Source organism: Bubalus bubalis, chromosome 16 (genome assembly GCF_019923935.1).
Source record: "Bubalus bubalis isolate 160015118507 breed Murrah chromosome 16, NDDB_SH_1, whole genome shotgun sequence".
NCBI lineage: Eukaryota > Metazoa > Chordata > Mammalia > Artiodactyla > Bovidae > Bubalus > Bubalus bubalis.
In genome coordinates, this window is record NC_059172.1 from 10,505,565 (window position 1) to 10,522,874 (window position 17,310).

The 17,310-nt window shown below is 45.9% G+C and overlaps 1 protein-coding gene across 5 annotated transcripts in view; it reads right to left on the reverse strand.

The window, feature by feature from the left end:
* Nucleotides 1–11,848: 11,848 nt before the first annotated feature.
* EXT2 (exostosin glycosyltransferase 2) overlaps nt 11,849–17,310 on the reverse strand; it is a 143,275-nt gene continuing 137,813 nt past the window's right edge. For 4 of the 5 annotated variants that reach the window (XM_045162919.1, XM_045162916.1, XM_045162918.1 and 1 more), the window contains one exon: nt 11,849–12,530. In XM_045162919.1, coding sequence (XP_045018854.1) covers nt 12,392–12,530 — 139 coding nt within the window. In that variant the 3' untranslated portion in view covers nt 11,849–12,391. Of the gene's footprint in view, nt 12,531–14,500; nt 15,044–17,310 lie in introns of those variants that run through there. The other variant, XM_045162917.1, reaches the window with a different exon arrangement.

Below are 17,310 nucleotides of genomic sequence, written 5' to 3' on the forward strand. Positions count from 1 at the left end.
CACAGTTGCAGAAAGCTAGAAGCTCCGACCAGTGTGCCTGCAGATCTGGTTTCTGGTGAGGCCTCTCTCCCTAGCTTGTAGACGGCCACCTTCCCACTGTGTCCTTACGTGCTCTTTGCTCATGCAGAGAGAGCTCTGCTATTTCTTCCTTTTCTTCTGAGGATACCAGTCCTAATGAATTAAGACCTCACTCTTATGATCTCACTTAAATTTGACTACCTCTACATTGGCCCTATCTCCTCATCCCGTCACACTGGGGGTTAGGGCTTCTATATATGAGTTTTACGGAGGATATAATTTAGTCTGTAACAAGAAGACTGGCTGGTAGGTGTTAAATGGGTGAAGTCGCTGCTCTTCTCAACTTCATATCCCAAAGCATCTCAACAGGTCCCAGCAAGTTCCCAAATGAGTCCAGCAACCACTGGGCTTGGTTCCTTGTCACTTATCACCTAGGCTACTGCTAAGTAGTTATATCCCATTCCTGGTCCCTCTCTGCTCCCCCACCTCATCTGTGCTGATGCCAAAGTGGGAGTGCCTAAGACTAGCTCTGATCACGCTCCCAACCAGAACAATCATCTGCAAAGCCTTCACACTGCCCACAAACATTCTAGCTCTTTTGTCTAGCCCTAAACCCCTATCCAGCGCCATAATTTGTAAAGTCCCAACCTCGAGTTCGTGCTCCTACAAATCTAGGGTATCGGCACACTTCCTCATCTTCTTGTTGCCTTTCACCCACCTCAGGTCAAAGTGACTGCTCAACCTCCCAGCACACCCCTATCCACACAGTGCCTGTCTCTACCAATGAATTCTCCAAAGCCCACCTCACGTCTCACCCCTTCACCAAGTCAGAAGCGATCGCACGCTCCTTCCACAGCAGGGAATGTGCGCAATTCACCCTCCACTGTTCAGTCTTACAGAGTAGACAGGACCACTAGGGACTTATCTCCTATGTTAGTTTGATTATAAGGCAGAAACGGCTTCATTGTTTATCTGCAATATTTGGTAGAGTATTACAGCAAACATTTGATAAATATCAGCTGGATGGCTGGCAAATCTGCATTCCACATCAAAACACGATAGAAAACACTAAACAGAACTGGAGGCAGCTTGGACCCTGAGGCCCTAAGCAAACCTCCAGGTAAAGGAGGGAAAAGGGATGCTGGTCCATGACAAAGCAAAGGAACTGCGAAAGATGGCAGTTTTTAACTATCATTGAAAAAATAATCATCTTTATTGAGGTATTACTTAGATAAGAACGCATCAACTTTACATGTAGAGTTGGATGAGTTTAGACAAATATATATATATATATATATATATATATATATATATATGTAACCATCACCAGGATCAAAATATAAAACCTTCTCCTCACTCCCAAAAGTTTCCTTGAGCCTCATCCCAGGCAAACTAATATGGGAGAGAAGCCCTTAACGGTCCTGTCTACTGCGTAAGACTGAACAATTGAGGGTGAACCTCACCCTTCCCTGGACCACCAGGGAAACCCTGTATGTATGGAAAGTATGTATGGAAAGTATGCACTCTTTCATGTCCGGCTTATTTGCTCACCTATTTTGGAAACACATCCATGTGTGTGTCTCAGTAGTTTATTATCTTTATTGCCTAGATGTATTCCATTGTATGGATATACCACAATTTATCTATGCACTCATCTGCTGTTTAACCTTTGATTATTTTTCAGGTTTTGGCTATCATGAACAAACCTGCCGAGAGCATCTGTGTACAAGTCTTTGTGTGGATATATGTTTTCTGTTTTTTTTTTTTTTTTAAACTATTGAGATAATCATATGACTATTCTTTATTCTATTGCTATTGTGAATTACATTTTCAAATATAAAATACATTTTCAAACTTCATATTCTTTCAGATCAGATTAGATCAGTTGCTCAGTCGTGTCCGACTCTTTGCGACCCCATGAATCACAGCACGCCAGGCCTCCCTGTCCATCACCAACTCCCGGAGTTCACTCAGACTCACGTCCATTGAGTTCAGTGATGCCATCCAGCCATCTCATCCTCTGTCGTCCCCTTCTCCTCCTGCCCCCAATCCCTCCCAGCATCAGAGTCTTTTCCAATGAGTCAACTCTTCACACGAGGTGGCCAAAGTACTGGAGTTTCAGCTTCAGCATCATTCCTTCCAAAGAAATCCCAGGGCTGATGTCCTTCAGAATGGATTAGTTGGATCTCCTTGCAGTCCAAGGGACTCTAAAGAGTCTTCTCCAACACTACAGTTCAAAAGCATCAATTCTTTGGCGCTCAGCCTTCTTCACAGTCCAACTCTCACATCCATACATGACCACAGGAAAAACCATAGCCTTGACTAGACGAACCTTTGTTGGCAAAGTAATGTCTCTGCTTTTGAATATGCTATCTAGGTTGGTCATAACTTTCCTTCCATATTCTTTAGCCATGTATTATCTTTTTTGTATGTTGATTTGGCTTGCTAATTTTTAAAAAGACCTTTGTGTCTATGCTCAGCAGGGCTTTAAGTCTGCAGTTTTCTTTTCTTGTAATATTTTTGTCTGGTTTTGATAACAGGGTAATAATGGCCACATAAAATGAGCTGGGACACATCTCTTTCTCTTCTATTTTCTGAAAAGAGTTTGTGTAAGATTGGGGTCGTTTCTTAATTATTTGATATGTCAGTAGACTATGTCAACTTAGGTTTTTCTTTGTGTGAAATTTTAAATTACAAATTTGACTGCTTTAGTGGATATGGCTATTTAGATTTTTCTATTTCTTCTTGAGGTAGTTTTTATCACTTTGTGTCTTTCAAAGTTTGCAACTATTTCATCTATGTTGTAGATTTTATCAGTATAAAGTTTTCATATGTATTTCACTTCTAATATTTTTAGAATCTGTACCAAAGCTCCCTGTTTGATTTATGATACTGGTAAATTTATATACTCTTTTTTTTCCCCTTGAACAGTCTAAAGTATTTGTTGGTCTTTTCAAAGAACCAGGTTTTGTTTAGTTGATTCTTCTCCATTGTTTGTCCATCTTCTGTTTATTTCCAAGCTTGTCTTTATTCTTTCTTCCACTTACTTTGTATTTAATTTGCTGTTTTCAATTTTTTTAAAGTAGTAGCTTACATAATTGTTTTAGTTCTTTCTGCTTTTCTAACACTAGCCCTTCAAGAACAGATCTCTGAGCATTCCACCTGACACATTTAGACACATTTTCATTCACCTAAAGTTACATTCTAATTTGCTTTGTGTCTTTATTAACCCATGCATTTAGAAATATGTTATTTAATTTCTATTAGGGATTTCCCCCAGATATCAGTTATTGATTTAATTCCATTGTGATCAGAGAACATACTTGTATTTTCATTTCCTCTAAAACGGAGACTTTTTATGGTGCCACACACAGGTGCTGAATATTGTCTGTGCACCTGAGAAGAGTATCTGCTTAGTTATTGGTGGGTGAAGTGTTCCAGAGCTGTTAACCAGGCCAAAGCGGTTGACAGCATTATCCAGTCATCTCTCTCTTTCTGATTTTTCCATCCACTTGTTCTATCAATTAATAAGAGGGGAGTGCTGAGACATCCAAATATAATTGTGGATTTTTCTATTTTATTTTCAGTTGTCAATTTTGCTGTATATATTTTTAAGTGTTGTTATTTAGTGCCTACATTACTTAAAATTACCTGTTATGTCTTCTTAATGAACTGACACCTTTAACATTATGAATTATTCCTCTTTCTCCCTGAAAATGTTCCTGTGCTGAAGTTTATTTTGTCCTTTACTGATAAAATCACTTACAGTTCCTTGTGATTCATATTTGTCTAGTACAATTTCTTCTACTCTTTTACTTCAACTGTATTTTATAGTGCTTAACTCAGAGATAGCATATGATTGCCCTTGATGTTTAATTCAGAATGAAAGTCTCTTTCCTTTAATTATAATGTTTAGATCATTTACATTTAATGTCATTATTAACATGTTAGAGTTTAAGTCTAGTCTCCTACTTTTTTGTGTCCCGTCTGTTCTTAGTTTACTCTTTTCTTCAATCCATTCTTTCTGACTGAATATTTTTTATCATATTCTATCTCCAATATTGTCTTATTAGCTGTGCTTCCTTTTAAATTGTTTTTAGCCATTGCTTCAGGGTTTACAATGTGTATCTCTAATTCATCACAGTCTGTCTTGCAGATCTCTTCCTGGTTTTCTTCCTAACTCACTGGCAATGCCTCAATCTCCTTTTCTGGTTCCTCTTTTCTTCTCTCCCTGTAAATCAGGCCACAGTCCTCTTTGTCTCTACATATTCTGACTCTCTGGGTAGTCTCATCTAGTCCTGTGGTTTTAAATTCCCATCTATATATTCAGTGTTAACTTTCCCCTTAAGCTCTAGATATCTAACTGCTTAAATAGCAGTACCACTAGATGACCCAAAGACATCTCAAACTTAACCCATCCAAAGTGGAGCTCCTGATATCCCCTCACACTTCTGTCTTTACCCTGCCCGGTCTGCTCTACTTCACTGAGTTGTGTCACACGGTTACAACAAAACCTAGTAGTTAGCTGTGAATCCTGTTTTCATCTCCTATAACCAAATTGTTAGTAAGTCCAAAAGATTCTGTTCGCAATGTAACTCCTCACTTTCTCTGTTGCTACCATCCTAGTCTAGCTAAGCCTCTGCCATCTCTCTCTGTAACGCAGCCTCTCGATTTCCTTTCTTCCATTCTTGTTCTCCACATAACAGCTGAAATGATTCTTTAAACAAAAATCCCATTCGGATGCCAATCCCCTGCTTAAAACCTTCCAGTGTCTTCCCATCGTACTCACAATAAAAATCCAGGACCCTTCTGTCCTGCATGATCCCAACACAATTTGGCCCTAACTTACTTTTCCTGGCATCATCTCTACCCTGCTCTCCATACCCAATACACTGCAGCTACACAGAAGTTCCTGCTGTTCTTAAAACAAGCTGAGGTTTTTCCTATCTGAGGGACTTTATACTAGCTCATTCCTCTGTCTCCACTCCTCAACACTGAGATATGTGTTTAAATGCCACTTCTGACCAACTCATCTTAAATATCTCCTCATGGAGAAGGCAATGCCAAGCCACTCCAGTACTCTTACCTAGAAAATCTCATGGACGGAGGAGCCTGGTAGGCTGCAGTCCACGGGGTCGCTACTAGTCAGACACAACTCAGCGACTTCACTTTCACTTTTCACTTTCACGCATTGGAGAAGGAAATGGCAACCCACTCCAGTGTTCTTGCCTAGAAGATCCCAGGGACGGCGGAGCCTGGTGGGCTGCCGTCTATGGGGTCGCACAGAGTCAGACATGACTGAAGTGACTTAGCAGCAGCAGCAGCAGCATGCTCAAGTCACTAAGCATCTCCCCTTATTCTGCTTTGTTCTTTTCATAGCATTTTTTTACCATTTGAAATTGTATTCATTTACTTTTTTTGGTTGTCTTCCTTCTTAGAATGTACACTTAGCAGGAGCAGGCACTTTGTTCAATGCAGCGTCTTCATAATTGTGAACAGTATCTGGCACATAATAAGTGTTCAATAAATATGAATCCATCACAAAAGACTTTTTACTTTTTAAGAGAAAAGGATCTTTAGGAGTCAATAGACTAAAAACACATGAGTAAAAATTCACTTTCTTCTGGTTCCATGTCTGAAAGTGAAATAAATCTGGTTGTTAGATGTAACTGCTCATGAATAGGCTATAGGTTCTGGTTTGTTCATGCAAACATTTCTCTACTGAGTGACTTATCAGAATAATCCCTCCTGAGCAGTAGATAATGATCTTTAGCTCAAGTTCTGATAGACAATGCTGTGTCCTGCTCAGTCTCACTGGATATGTTTGATGCATCATCAAAGCCTGAAGGAGCTAGAAACCACTCCTGCTGCTGCTAAGTCGCTTCAGTCATGTCCGACTCTGTGCGACCCCACAGACGGCAGCCCACCAGGCTCCCCCGCCCCTGGGATTCTCCAGGCAAGAGTACTGGAGTGGGGTGCCATTGCCTTCTCCGAAACCACTCCTGAGGAAATCCTAATTCGGAACACTTCCTAGTTCCTAGACAACCACATAGCATATAAGACACTGCACTGGGCTGTCACGTTTCCATTCTGTCTCAGCACTGTCCCGCTGAGATGGTGCAGCCATAGTACTGAAGGGAACGCCTATCTGTTATTAATGGATATTCATCTTATATCCAAGGTACAACCAGCAAATGGGAGATACTTTGGGAAGGTGGTGGTGGGTGGGGGGGAAATCCTTGCATCTTCTGTGCCTTGGAGAAGATGCAGTTAACAAAATCTTCATTGGGTCAAGTTGTCAGTACATCAAACCAAACTGCTGAGAAGAACAAGGCTGTATGGAGAGAAATTACTGGGACTATACCCAGAAAACAAGAACAGAGATTGGGCACAGGGTAGGCAGAAGGGAGGAGATGAAGGTAAAGCCCCTCGGATCTACTAGGTAGACTATTGGAAATCCTATAGGACCTGCTGCCACCAAAAATATACAATTTTCGTTAATTATCTCAATTGTGGCTGTTATCCCCTTAATGAGAAACACAGCTTTACTTCTAAGCAGGCAGTGAGGCTGGCAGAAAGCTGAAACCTGAAAATCAGCAGATACAGGGCTGCATACAGCCCTTACTATTGAAATGAAGCCACATCCACAACACAGGGGGAGGACTCCAAATAGCTTCAGACAGCAGCCAGCCACACAGGGCCCTCACCAGGCACCGGGTGGACGCTCTCCGGACTAGTCAAGAGGCCCAAATCCCAAGTGCTCATTTCAATAACATTAGAAAATAAACACGGGGCTTATTTATAGCACAGGAAAGGCACTGGGGCAAAAGAGCCACTCATCTGGTAATCTACCCTGACGGGGCCAGATAAGATCCAGACCCCCAGGCTCTCTGGTAACAGGGTGAGCAGAAATAGGGGCCGGAAGAGGGCTGGCTGCCAGCACCACCAGGTACAATCTGGCCAGGGCTCTGGGTAGAGAGGGGAAGAGATCTGATACATCACTGCCTCTCACCCACCCGGGTCGAAGCGCTCTTGCCATCTTCAATTTCTGGTTGAGGAAAGTAAGGCAAGGGAGTAGAATCCCCCAAGGCCAAGGAAGGCCCAGGGCTCAACTCAAAGGAAGGCGCTATGAGAACGGGAAACAATGCTTGCGTCCTCTGGGCGCCAGCAAAGACGGTGTTCACGTAATGGACTCTTCCTGCGCAGTCAGGACTCAAACGTACGTGTGTGGAGCCCTAGGCCTCTGATGGACTCACACCATCTTACAGAGCCAAGAACTCTCACGGGAACCCAAGTTCCTGGAGGTCAAGACTGTGTCTTATTCCACTCTGTCTCAGACGCAGCACAGGTTCTGGCAAAGAGTACATTTTAATGAGTGAATGAACAATTAGAAAACCGAATGACTGAATTATTCCCTGATCTTGGTCAGTAACGAGTTGGTTGTTCTTCAGCTGTGATTACCAGAAAACCAGACATTCTTTGAGCTTCTTCTTGGGCATAGTAGTTAATGATAGAAGTTGGCAGCTGTAAATAAGAGCTCACATTAATACTCTGTGAAGGGAAGCCTCTGAAGGGTGGATGGAGTGGCTGGAGGCTTGGGTCCAAGACACGCAGATTCCAATCCCAGCTCCGTTGGCAGCTGTCTCCACAGGCAGCTCCCAAGATGCTATGGGTGAGCAGGTGCTTTGCTGGGGAAACCTCTTATCAGACATAGCTGCCTGGTACCTCTCGAGTGGCACCCAGACATCCTTCCCTTTCCCCGTCTCTGCCTGACGGCTCTGCCCTTCAGGGAGGCTGGAAGGAAGTGCAACCATGGGCCCAACCAGTTGGGGGCAGAAGAAAGGAAAAAACTCTACCCTACAAAGGCTGTTAAATTTGAGATGCCAGACACAGAGGTGGGTGACTCAACAATTTCTTGAAAAGGAAAGATGCCTGCAAAGCTGGGAGAGGTGGCAAGCTGCCCCGTTACCTGCCCTGTGTTGGAAGCAGTGGTGAGCTGAACATGAAAAAGCTGTAGCACAATGTTGCCTAGACAGCCCACACCCTGTCCCAGGGAACCTGGACATCACAAAGCCTGAGGCTGGGGAGCCCTGACAGTCTATTTAATGGAGGTGGGAGAGAACCTGGACATCACAAAGCCTGAGGCTGGGGAGCCCTGACAGTCTATTTAATGGAGGTGGGAGAGAGGCTGTGAGTTTCGTTTAGGATGATGTCACTGTTATTTAGCTGCTAAGTCATGTCTGACTCTTTGCGACCCCATGGACTGTAGCTCGCCAGGCTCCTCTGTCCATGCAATTCCCCAGACAAGAATACTGGAGTGGGTTGGAATTCCCTTCTCCAGGGGATCTTCCTGACCCAAGGATTGAACCTGGACGTCCTTCATTGCAGGTGGATTCTTTACCACTGAGCCACCAGGGAAGCCCTTAGCTTAGGAGAGGGGAAAACCTCACAAGTGAGAGCAGAATCTGGCCTGCCTCACTGTCCTGTCAGGAGCAGCTCAGTGAAACCAGTTCAGATCATCTCACCGGGCCTGGCTGGCAGAGTGGGGCCAAAAGCTGTCCCCATTTCATTTAGAAGCAAACACTGGCCTAGCACAGGAGCCCTGGGGCTTGGGACAGCGCTCTGGGGTGAGGTGAGCAGCCAGCCTCCAGGGTTCACATGCCTCCGGACCCTCAGTGGAAAGCTCAAGTCTCTTCCAGAGCCTCCCTCGACGGCCGCTGCCTGCCAATCCGGTTGGCACTTCCACCAGGATGGCTCCTCGGGAAGTGGCTGAAGGGGCATGCGGCCACTTGGGTGTTCTCTGCCTCTGCCTCCCCGAGCCAGGGCTCCTCGGGGAACGGCGTGCTGCGGCTTCGGCTGCTGCAGCAGCAGATGACCAACGGAACTGGAGAAAACAGCTTACCCCGGAGCCGCCACTGGGAGAGCAGAGAAAACCCTCCAGGCTCAGGGAAGCTAGACGATGGGGAACCTTCGAGACCTCCACCCTCTTGGCCGGGTTCCTGTGATTGTAGAGCCAGGAAGAGTCCCCCCAGGAGCGAACCACTTCCCGACCCGGACTCTGCTTCATCGACTTCTTAATTCTACCACCAAGGGGTCTTGGACTTGAGCCCAGCAATCAGACCTTGAGAATTCGTAGCCAGGAGCCTGCGGCCCTTCAGTGGCAAGGACCCTCAGGGACTGTCCCAGGAGGAAGCCGAATCACAGAGCTACCAGCCACCCTTTGGCAAGTGAGAGCACAGAGGCTGGTGGCCTCTTCCAGCTCCCAGTCCTGGTCAGCACAGGCCAGGATGATGGCCACTCTCTCCAGAGGCAGCAGAGAAACTCCTAAAACCCACAAGCTGGAAGCATAGAAGGTTCAGCAGAGAAGCCAGAGTTCTGACCTTCACGATGCCGAGTAAGAAGAAGAGACAGGATAGCATCACTTGCAGGAAGGAACCAGAGAGTCTGAGGACAAAAGTGGATATTTTCCTCTTTAATTTTCCCAGAAAAGGAGGGTTTTGCCTAAACATGTGTGAGCTTTGCTAAAATACATCAGATAAGAATATGTACAGCTACCTAAACTTAACCAGCAAAAAAGGGTTTCCAACCTTGGCATTTGGAGAAGGAAATGGCAACCCACTGGATAATCCCATGGACAGAGGAGCCTAGTGAGCCACAGTCCATGGGGTCTCAAAGAGTCGGACACAACTGAGCACACACCAGTCAACACTGGCATTCCACGCAGCCTGGCCCATCCCAGTTAGGTCCCTGGGGGCAAAGGCTAGCGACTTAGTACACACATGTGGGGCAAGGCCAGGGCCAGCTCAGGTTCGTCATTGGTGCAGGCCAGTACGATGCAATTCCTTAAAAAAGATTTCTTAATCTAAAACCAGCTGTTGTCTGTTGTAGGCCAGAACATGACATTTTAATTAGCATTATTGTTCCGCTTCTGAAACCAGAACCTATGGCATCCCAAGGGCAGATGATCCCGGCCCAAGCTTATGAGTGAGGCTTGCTGGTGAGCAGCTCAGAAATACACCCACACAGGACGGGGTGGAGCTCCTAGTCCCCTCTGAACCCATGAATCATGAGCATTTGCTATACTCTTGTCCTGAATTTTTCCCTGTGACCTGCACCCTCTCTCTTTTCCTAGGACAGAAGCTTTGAGGTTTGCTTTCAGTGCCTAGGACGTAATATTTATTCTAAATAATAATAAAAAAAAATTGTATGCTATGGTGCAAAATCTAACCCCCAATATTTCTGGGGGTAGTTTGGTACTCGAAATGGAGTTTTAATGCCCTTAGAAGACCAATGTCTTCTGAGAAGGTGATAAAGGCCCACTGGCTCTGTCCCCTTGGGCCCCCAATGACCTGCTACTGAAGCATTTCTCTTCCAGAATCAAAGGAATAATTAAGAGAGAGGGAGAGAAGGAGGGCGGGAAGGAGGAGGAGGAAAGGTGGCCCTTTTGAGAAGGGGAGCTGGCTTAGAAATCAGCCACTAATGCAGTGCAGCCGGTCGTCTGAAAGGAGCAGAGCGCTATTAATACATGCCGAGGGTGCGCGTCAACACGCATCACACAGTAGACAATGTTAGCACAGTTCTTAGATTTTAGCTAGAATTTAAATGTGAGGTCCTCCTCCCCTTCCACTTGCCCCAAACCTTGGAGAACAAGCAAGGGAACCCCTGGAAAGATTAGAGGTACTTGCCGTGTCAGCTACTGGTATCTGGGTGACAAGAGAAAACCCCTTTCTCTTGGTTTCTATCACATCACCCCCAGTACTACAAGGCCAAAATGCCTTCCCATCTCCCCTGCTGACTAGGATATAATTATTCAAATCAAAAGTATTGATTAAGCACCAGTGTTCACAGCAGCAACACATGAATAAAGCGCTGCTCCAGTGTCTGCAACTGCAAAATGAATGACCTGGAGATGCTATCTTATCCCTTCTGCCGAGAACAGCCTGCCATCCCACCAGGCCTAAATATGAAAGATCAGACTCAAGATTTCCACTTTCAATTGTGCTACTTCTGAAAATTTTCTTTGGCCTCTCAAAGTCCATGGGAACACGTTTGAAGTGATTCTTTTAAAACTGCAAGTCTGAAAACACCAGCATGAGACCAGCTCACCTCCGTGTCACTCAACAGAACAATGAGTGGTGGTTTAGTGACTTGGACCGGGCACACAACTAAGTTTCAGTAATTATATCCATATTCCAAGCAAATTGTTATGTATTTTGTGTTCTGGGGACATATGTTATGGCTAAAGCCCAAACTGTGGCTAATCTTAATATTAGAGTCAGATAAATCTGTTTCGAATCCTTAACATCTAACATTTGCCAGAGTAGATTTGTTCATCAACTGAGCTTTAAGAGGTATAATTCACACATGTGCAGTATTACTAAATGCTGAAATGTAACGATTTAAATACACCGGCAACTATCGCAAAGCAGTTGTTATAGCAGCATTTAACATTAGCCAGAGCCTCCCTGGCTAACGTTAGGTTTATACCAAAAGAATGAGGGAAATTTTGGCATCCCCTTGGGACGAGGGTCACAACTCGCTCAATTTTACAATGTGGCTCCAGCAGAGCCACTCAGCGTATGGCTATGAGAGGCCCTCTGTTTTCCCCCAAGAATAATCTAGATCTAATCAGCAAGCACAGAGACTCCTTTGTAGGTTTGGGGACACTAAGAATGTTTGTAGTTGGAGGTTCTTCTCTGCTGGACACACATGGCACCAGACACGCCTCCCGGCCGACTGTCTTCCCAGACCTGGAAAGAAGGCTGGAGTTGAGGTCAGAAGATGCAAGTTACATACGCACAAAGTTCCACAGTCAATATTTAAGACGTAGTATGAAACAGAATAAAAAATAATTTTAATCATATCCAAAAGCCAAACCAAAGAGTTTCATGGAATTTATGGGTCCCAACTCAGCAGCTGGTGCTCCCAAAGCGTCAAATGCCACTAAGATGCTTGGATTGTGCACCAAATTCTGGGTGTGGCTCTTCCTCTGAAGAACTCATTGATGTGAAATAACAAAAAGTGAGAGTCAGGTAGCTCTTACATGATATCACAGATCTGCTGGAGGTTTCTCAGCAGTCTTAGAGCCAGGGACGGTTCCTCTCAGATCACTGTACTGGAGCTGGAAACACAGAAAGCCTGATCTGGCCTTCCCCTGGAGCCTGCCACAGGCTTCCACCTAGAGTTTTCAGAAAGAACCCATTAAGAGCATCGGAGGATGCCAGAGGTGCTCAGATGTCCTCCTGGGGCCACTGCTTTTCAGGCGAGGAGGTGCCAGTCTTCCACTCTGAAATCTGGGGGTCAGAGGGCTGGGGGGCCGAGTTCTCTTCCTCTGTCCGGCATTCGTGTTGAGACCTCCAACCAGCGGCCTGCTTCATAAGCTGCCGATGTTGGGGAAGCTCTTCAGTTTCTCAGGGAAGTCGTCTTTGTACAGGACGGGGTCGGCTCGGTGCTCCACCACCTTAAGAGGCATTGTCCCAAAGACGGAAGCAAACTTGTTGATGCACTCGGACCTGGGGGGTTTGGGGAGGGCAGTGGGGCAGAAGAGAGGGACAGGGGTGGGGAACAAAGAAAACGTTCAAGAGGCTGAGAGCGAAAATACATCGTATTCAACACTGGCCAGAGAAACGCAAGGATCCCCAACATGCTCCAGGGTTCTTCCCACAGCTGGGAGGCTATGGAGGAACAAACTGATCTGGGGGTACTCTATTAGTTCAGAGGGAGAAAGGGAACTAGGGATGCTGTTTGAGCTGTTCGAAGGCCATGGGCCTGCAGAGGTCAGAGTATCGTTCCCCTCCCCCTCAAATTCCAGTCATTCCTCCAGCTCCCTACAAGCAGGCCTCTAACCAAGGTGGATTAGTTGCCAACAAGCCTTAACCCCATCCCTGCCAGCTGAAGAGAAGGCAAAGGGAGGAGGCAAAGGGTTGGATCTTGGCTTCAGCTCGCCTGAGCTTAAAAGGAAGAAGGAAGGCTCTTACACGTGGGGCGATGGAAGGCACAGGAGACAACGGGGGCCGTGAACCTCAATTTCAAACAACACTTCAGGCATTCAACCAGCATCTATCGAGGGCTGTGAGTGGCAATCTCTGGGAATTATCAGTCCACTTCCATAAGCTCCTCTGTGAGAGCTGAAGTTCACACTGGACAGCTTTCATAATTGTAGCTGCTCTTGTGTTAGAATCAGCAGCAACAAGCAACTTAGCACCGCAGGGTGAGGGGAGGGTGCGGCCCCTCACCCCCACCCCGTGAGCAGCCCCCTCAGAGGGGAGCGGCTCAGACACATGGGCAGGAAAGGGCTCTGGTCAATCAGGCCGACTGAGTGTGACAGCGGGTGATGAGGACATTTCGGCGTTGGACCAAAGGGGGAAAACGAGCCTGCAAAGACCGCTTTTGAAGTTAAGGGGACCTCAAGGATGGATTTCAGCGAGGTCAGTATTCTCTCTCCTCAGTCAGGCCCATGGCACCTGAGAACCGGTTCCCAGGGAAGGGCCGAATTTCAAGACACAGACTGCAAGGCTCTTCTGTCCTCCGAGAGACTGTAAGCCTTGCTTCAAGCTATTTCAGTCCACAGCTTTTATTTGAGTCCTTTGAGCTTCAGCAAGAAACCAATTAATAAAGAAGCCAGTTATTATCAATTCTTTTCTTGCACTTATTCTGCTGCTCAGAAGGTGTTACCATCTCACTGTGAGCTCTTCCAGCTAATAACATCACTGTGCCTGCAGCCACAGAGCAGCGGCACCTATCATTTATGCTATGTTCCGGGCTGTGTTAAAAGTGCTTGGCGTGCACTAGTTACTCACGTCTCCCCTCACAACAAGCTCACGAGGCAGGCCTCCTATCCTTCCCATGGCACACTGGGGAGACAGAGGCACTCCACAGGGAGACTCAGAGACAGGACCAAAGCCAAATAACCGGAAAGGGCAGAGCCGAACCCAGGCACTCTGGTTGCTGAGGCTGAAGTCTTCACTATGAGATGAGACACATTTATTTATTATCATTATTCTAGGGTCCAAAGAGAGAAGCTGGAAATTAACAACTGTTAAGCACCTATTGAAAAAGTGAAAGCTGGTCACACAGTCGTATCCGACTCTTTGCAATCCCATGGACTGTAGCCCTTCAGGCTTCTGGCTCCTCTGTCCTTGGAATTCTCCAGGCAAGAGTACTGGAGGGGGTTGCCATTTCCTATTAAGTACCAGCTAATTTACATCCATGACCCAGTGATTCCTTTAAGTATTCCCCTCCATAAGCCCGAAGGTTTGTGTGGTTTGAGAGATTTGGGCTGAGAGAGGCTAAGGGACTCTCCCAAGGACCCTGAGCCGGAAGGTGGTGGAGCTGGGTTCAAACCCAGGCTTGCATTGGTAAGAGAGGCCTGGGTCTTTCTATCACATTCTACAATGGCCCACAGATCACTGAGCTCCCCTCCTGTTGGCAGTCTTTCGAGACCCAGGAGGTCGCAGTCTCAGGTTCCAAAATGACAGGAGACTGGGGAAAAGACTGAGAGAGGTTTTAATAAAATGATAGGAAGCAAGCACCGGCCAACAGCTCTTCTCACCTTAAATTACAGGGTCAAGACAGCGGCAGACTAAGTCAAATCTCCCCAAGGTCTCACTTTTGACAGTTGTTCTGCCTATAAACACGGACAGATTCTTGTAGTTTCCAGTGATTCTGCTTGTAGACTCTGGCCAGCAAAGCCCAGCCGTGCCCAGCATAGGGTGCCGGCGAGCATGGATGAAAGAAGAATCACGGCTCCTGGCAGGGGCTGGTGGCTCTACGGGCCCCTGGGGAGCACCGAGGACAACATCTCCTCTGTAACTAGACCAGCCAGCCGGGCCGGGCCACAGGCGAGAGGCGCTGGGGCTCAGGCCAGCTCGGCTTGCTGACAGCTGCCCCCGGCTGACCCAGGCTACTGAGTCCTCCTTTCTCTCCACGCAGCCCACCCTGGAGAAGCAACCGCCGTGCTGAATGGTACAAGTCCTCAACTGCCAGGTACCGACAGTGTCTCCTACCTTCGTTTCATGCAGGGGACCTGGGGTGGGGAACAAGTTAGGGTAGATTATGAGTCAGGCTGGTTGCTGGTGGGTCTACCTGAGTTGTTCTCTTGGGGGTCCAGCTACTGTGTCAGTAACTGTTCCCCTAGCTTGGTTTTCTAACCAACAGATAGGCTAAGAACGGCCAATGTCTATCTCTGAAGTGCTGCAAGGGCCGGGGAGAAAAGACTAATGGCTTTCTGTTTTCCTTTCAAACTCATACTATTACCTAAAGTAACAAGGAGCTTGAGGGTCAGTGCTGGGGAAATTGGGAAGCGAACTAACCTTGCCAGGCCCCAGGGTACAGACTTTCCTACCACTGATACAAAAATGCTCAATAAATATTTGTTGAACTCCTGAATGGATACAGTAATATGACAGTTAATATATCTATTTTCAGAGATGAAATGATTGGAAGTTCAGGATAAGGTAAGTCAATTTCCTTAAGTCAGACAGCTAATAAGTGGCTAATTCATAATTTGAACAAAGACTGACCTGAATCAAAATACAACGTTTGTTTCTTAAATCAGCATTGTTTGTCTGCCATATTGTCTTGACGTGGGTAAAGCTACTGGGCAAAATGAAATTACAAAATCTTCTTTTTCTTAAATTAACTAATAGCAGGACCTGGAAATGGAGGAAGGGCAGTAAAAGTACTCTCCTCCACAGCTGACACTTCTGATCCCAGACCCCAAACATAAGAATAAATAAGCTTACTGAAGCACACAACTCAACACAAGGTCAGAACGTGCAGAGCGGTTAACTCCTCTCGCCGTTTTGTGCAAAAATGCAGATTCCGCAAAGGGAACTATTTCAAAACAAGTGAACAATTCTGCAGTTGTAACTCCATCTCTTGGCCTATCCAGTAGGGCTTAAATCATATCCCCCTCCCACCCAACCTAAGTGTCTTATTTAATAATTCAGTCATTTAACCTTAATCCAAATAGTTTTGCTCGCAGTTTCTAATTAATTCAAGATCGATTTCCTTCTGTTCTCCATCACGTTTCTCCGAAGGGGAGCCCGCTGCACTGACTGCGTCCTCACTGTCAGCCCCCGCGCTGCCGCCCTCCAGCCCCTCACCCTACGCATTACTTTCTCCCAAGTCTCCAATGTTGCTGGCGCTGGAGGCCCTGGCTCTCTCCTGGCCTCTCTCTAGTGCCTGCTTCTCTCTCGTCAATTACTCTGTCTCCTAACTGTCTGAATTTCTCAAGATTCTACCCATAGCTTTTCTTCAATCAATTGTCATCTCTGGACGGATGCCTTCCAAATCTCCATCTTTGTTTTAATCTTTTTCTAAAGTCCTCGTTCTATATTTCCAACTGCTTGCTCTGTATCTGTATCTGCATATACACAGGGTAAGAGCGCAAACGCACCTGCCTTATTGCTCTCCAACTTGACACACCATTAAAATCTCCTGGCCTCATTAATTACACTGTGAAAGCTACAACATCCATGTCCTCCCCTCCCCTACTTAGCATCCCTCCTAATCATATTATATCCACCCTTAAAGGTACTACCATTCTTCCTATCTCAGTCAACTCCTCCATGACCTCCCCACACCATTCAGCTGGACATCAAATGCTAGCACATTCTCCTTTGGGAGAAAAAAGGGAAAAACCGTGTAATTTACTTCAACCCTTCCTCTCCATACTCAACTTAGTTCAAGCCTTCTAACTGTTCTTCTTTCTTCAATCTCACCCTTATTTCATTCTATGCACTCCTTCCAAATCAATCTCAAAACAATACTCTAATCAAACTACTTCCCTATTCACAAACCTTCCATGGCTTACCTAGAGAAAAAAGCCCTTTGGCACTGACAGGCCAGGATGTTCTGCTCTAACAGAACCGGTTATCTTGACTGCTTGCCAAACGCACCTTGGACCATCTGGTTTCCCCTGCTGAGGATCTCCTCTTCCTGCCTGGAGCTGGAATCCTAGCAATCTTGGAAGGCTCACTTCAAGTGCCACCTCTTACAAAATCATTCATAATGACTGACCTAGAAAGAAGTCACTTTTCTTTCCTCTGACCAGTTACAACATTCTGAGCCTTCCTTTGACTTATCACATATAGCTTCGTATTAGGTTCGATACACACATACACATGTGTGTTATCTACTGTTGTTAATTATAAAAATCTGATAAAATCAAGCCTACCAACATCTGGGCAGTGCCTAGTCTATTTTCAAAACCCTTTTCCCGAGAAGAAGCTTCCACACTTCCCTTAGTTACTTTCTTCAGTGTTTAATAATAATTATACCTAATTTAAA